The sequence below is a fragment of the Lepus europaeus genome, chromosome 4 (genome assembly GCF_033115175.1).
Source record: "Lepus europaeus isolate LE1 chromosome 4, mLepTim1.pri, whole genome shotgun sequence".
Taxonomy (NCBI): domain Eukaryota; kingdom Metazoa; phylum Chordata; class Mammalia; order Lagomorpha; family Leporidae; genus Lepus; species Lepus europaeus.
The window spans coordinates 64255817-64260351 of record NC_084830.1 but is presented as its reverse complement, the minus strand read 5'-3'; the positions used below and the strand labels follow the sequence as shown (position 1 = coordinate 64260351).

General features: G+C 39.6%; 1 protein-coding gene across 1 annotated transcript; it reads left to right on the top strand.

The window, feature by feature from the left end:
- Positions 1-1989: 1989 nt before the first annotated feature.
- Positions 1990-4087, top strand: LOC133758368 (akirin-1-like). Its single transcript, XM_062189531.1, has one exon. The coding sequence runs from the start codon at positions 2035-2037 to the stop codon at positions 2608-2610; it is 576 nt and encodes a 191-aa protein (XP_062045515.1). The 5' UTR covers positions 1990-2034; the 3' UTR covers positions 2611-4087.
- The last annotated feature ends 448 nt before the right edge of the window (positions 4088-4535 follow it).

The window sequence follows — 4535 nt, the reverse complement described above, 5'->3', positions numbered from 1 at the left end:
TGAAATGGACATTTTGAGATTCAATGATCATTTACATCCCTTGTCTCTACCATTGAGGAACAGTATTTTTATCTTCATACTGTTCACTGAATGCTTTATTAGTGTAGGGTTAATCTTATGAGTATAAAGTAAACTAAAAGTAGATATTTGTAAAACTTAAGAATGGGAATAGGATAAGGAGGAGGAGGAAGGGTGGGAGCAAAGGTAAGAGGGAGGGTAGGGTGGGAAGTCTCACTATGTCCTTAAATCTGCAAATATGAAGTACATGAATTTTGTATATCTTAAAAAAAATGAAAGAGAAGGATATGTTACATAATAACAAAATTGCAAAAATCTATTTAGGGTGTCAAATGTACATGCCTAAAATATTCATGCATATACATATATAAATGATTAGAAATCTAATCATTTAACCCTCAAAATCTTTCTGAGAATTATGTAAAAAGAGAACAGGGAATTTATGCATACTTGTACATGGTTAAATAACTTGTTCAAGATCTTAGACAGGAACTGGTAGAATTAGGATTTAAACTCATGTATTTTTCACTCATATTCTATGTTCCTAGTCAGTTTGCTATCTATACACACATATATACTAACAATGTATTACCAAAATGATTAAAATCTTAGGCTATACCACGAACAAAACATTATTTTATTGAAGATACATATCACTTCCAAAAGAAGTATTTCAAAATAGTTTTGAGCAATGAAAACTACAGAAAATATTGGACAGCTGCTCACAGTCATTACCCCAAGGAATGGCACCCATGTGGATGTAGGAATTGGACTCGGTTGAGTAGTTCCAGGGTGTATTAAAACCATCTGTCCCAGGATCATGTACTGTGACAGTTATCTCTGTGTCTTCAATCGTGATTCTCTGTAATGAGTCCTCATATGCATTTCAGAAATTGGAATGAGAAATGCTCTTTTTTCCTCTTCATCTTCTGCTTTATCTTCTACAGGATTTAGCAGCACTGAACACATATTTAGGGCACATATCATATTGCAGATGGCCTACTGAAAAGTCACTCTATTAGTTTCATCAGGATACAGAAACAGAATAATCATAAAATATTTTTATGATTTGCTTTTCTGGTCTGTGTTTCATTGTCACTTGGGGGTAGTTGAATAGGGTTATCATACATGTTTAATCTCTACTCAATATTTAGACTATCAATTGTTGTAATGAAATGGTTATTATTTGAAAACTAGATTACACTTAACCATTAAATTTAACTTTCCCATAACCTTTTTAATTACATTTTCCCAAAAGAGCAGTGAAGAAAAGTATGTTCTTCTTTAGTACTTGCAGCACAATGGTTTTACATTTTTCTGTATTTTTAAAAAATATGCTGACTCCATATATTACTTGCATTTTGATCATTATTATTTTCTCTTTTATACTAATTACTAAAAATCAAACCATTTTAAGCATATGCATCCTTAAAAGTTTTGTATGTGTTTGTTTTAATTTTATTTGAAACTGAGGGAGAAAGGAGAGAAAGAGAGAGAGAGAGAGAGAGAGAGAGAGAGAGAGAGAGAGACCTTCTTTGTGTCCATCCCCAGAGAGAGAGAGAGACCTTCTTTGTGTCTATCCCCAAATTCTCATAATAGCTGAGACTGGGCCAGACTGAAGCCAGGAATCTGAAAATATGCCTGATTCTCTCATGTGGGTGGCAGAGATCCAACTACGTGGCCCATCAGCTGTTACCTCCTGGAGTGCACGTTAGTGGGAAGCTGGAAAGGAAGCGCAGCCAGGACTAGAACACAAGATTTCTGAAATATGATGTAAGTGTCCCAAGTGGTGTCTGAATTACTGAGCCAAATGCCCACTGCAGCATATGCCATCTTCTGAAAAGTAATAGAAACAGTAACAATTGTACTTAAAGCAACTGACCATAAGAGCTGTACATATTGGGTGCTGGAGGCGCCATTGGAGCCGGCTGGGCTTGCGAGCCCCGCTGAGGAGCCGGAGGTTGGGCAGCAGTTCCCTCCGCGTCGGTGCCAAGCCGTTCTGGCCCCCTCCGCGGCATGGCATGCGGAGCGACGCTGAAGCGGCCCATGGAGTTCGAGGCGGCGCTGCTGAGCCCCGGCTCCCCGAAGCGGCGGCGCTGCGCCCCTCTGCCCGGCCCCACTCCGGGCCTCAGGCCCCCGGACGCGGAGCCGCCGCCGTTTCACACGCAGACCCCACCGCCGACTCTGCAGCCGCCCGCCCCGCCCGACAGCGAGCGGCGCCTTCCAACACCGGAGCAAATTTTTCAGAACATAAAACAAGAATATAGTCGTTACCAGAGGTGGAGACATTTAGAAGTTGTTCTTAATCAGAGTGAAGTTTGTACTTCAGATAGTCAGCCTCACTCCTCAGCACTCACAGCACCTAGTTCTCCAGGTTCTTCCTGGATGAAGAAGGACCAGCCCACCTTTACCCTCCGACAAGTTGGAATAATATGTGAGCGTCTTTTAAAAGACTATGAAGACAAAATTCGGGAGGAATATGAGCAAATCCTCAATACCAAACTAGCAGAACAATATGAATCTTTTGTGAAATTCACACATGATCAGATTATGCGACGATACGGGACAAGGCCAACAAGCTATGTGTCCTGAAGCTTTTTTGCGTAACTGGGTACCAGGTTTGACCTCAAAAGATGGCTGCTGTACACTTTTTGCAACTGGTTTGATATCACATTTCAGCTCCAACTTCGCATCCTGAGAACACTTAAATGTTTTCTGCAGGTCCATTTTATACAACTTGAAAGACCTAAAACTTTCTGGTTGCCACAAGCATATCTTTCTTTTCTGCTCATCCAATAAACAGCTGTGCCCTACTGTGATAGATTTTCCAAACAAAATACCTGGAGCAGCAGTTTAGCAAAATATGCCTTCAGTGGCACTCAACAAATGGAGTTTCCCCAAGCACAGTTCTGTAAGAAGTGTGTGCGAGAGTGTGTGTATATGTGTGTGTGTATTTTAAGTTATTATTTGTATTGTGCAAACTTTTTTAACCTTGGGGATTCTGGCTGTGAATTTGATGCACGACAATTATGGTTAAAAACATTGGCTTGGTCTACAGAAGATCATTAATGTTTTGTGACCATATAAGTTGTAACAGTGGATTGTTTATGTGTAGGTATTATTGTTAAACACCGGGACTGTGTCCAGGCACAGAGTGTGAATCATAATTTAGGATGGACATTAGATGTGATGATGATGGTAGAATGGAGAATCTGCAGTCCTAGATCTGCAAATGCGTGGTGAGAAATTAGAACAAACTGGAGATGGCGCTTGACACATTGGCTCTGCCTAGCTCTGTCAGAAAATACTTTGACTCCAAGCCTTAAAATACCCAATGGAGTCGGCGCTCACCTCATTCACACAATCAAAGAGCTCCCTGGACCCGTCCCTCTAAAGGGAAAAGACCTCCCTGGAGCGGGAGCATAACATGGGTGAGCACGGGGCAGGGCCAGCACCGGGGCCCAGCAGAACTGCTATTCGGGAGGAGCCACTTCACCTTTGTATCAGTTCTTAAAGGTAGAATTTGGCTCCTTGGATCAGGTTCCCCAGATTCTTAGGAGGTGTCCATGTTCAACTGCTTGAGCTGTGTTTGGCAGCCCCCTGCCCGACGTTGCTTACAGGCTGTTCTTCACCTTGTTTCAAGGCTGAGGAACAGAGAGTAGCCTCTGTTTTGAGGAGGTGGAAGTTAAGTATACATTTATTTTTTACTGTGACTTGTTCAGGACCACATTTTACAAAATGCCTTGTTTTCATTATTATTGTTTCTGGAAAGGAAAGTTCTATTAAAATTGTTTTAGTTTGAATATAGAATAGTTTTTTTTTAATTAGGGCTTATTTTGAAATTTTTGAGTTTAATTCAGATGTATGCCAGTACCTTCCAAAGTAAGGTCATATTCAGAGACAGTTGTTCTGATCAGATGGCTTAGAGAAATTTCTGGAATATTCACATTCAAAGATTCCTTATTAATGAATGTCTTTGACTTAAATCTAACCAAAAACTGCAACCTTATTCTTTGTACATTTTCATTATATAGTGTTAACAAGCTTAGTTGCAAACAAATAAAATACTTAAGCTATTTAAAAAAAAAAGAGCTGTACATATTAACATGTACATTGTCTCTCATGCGAATGAAGTTACAGATATTCGAAATAAGTTTATTACATCATGTGTTTTTCTCCTGTATAACCCATGAAAAATACTTTAATAGTTTATTGTTACTTATTCTGTCTTTTTGAAGGTTCATTCTGTTATAATTTGTGAGTAGGAAGACCGGAGACTTACCATCCTATATCTGTTCTCTCATTCTGGTCATTTTCATCTTAAAATTAGCTTCACTGAAAAGTAAGAAGAGATGGAGTTAAATACAGCAGCAAAAAGAGTATTTTTTCATTTGGTTTGGTGGGAGGTTTACCAATGAGGGTGATGACTGTGTATCTGTAGTGATGAAAAATGACCAACTGGTGAGGAGTAAACGTTCTGGCAGGAAATAGAAAGCAGACACATAAATCACAAGCCA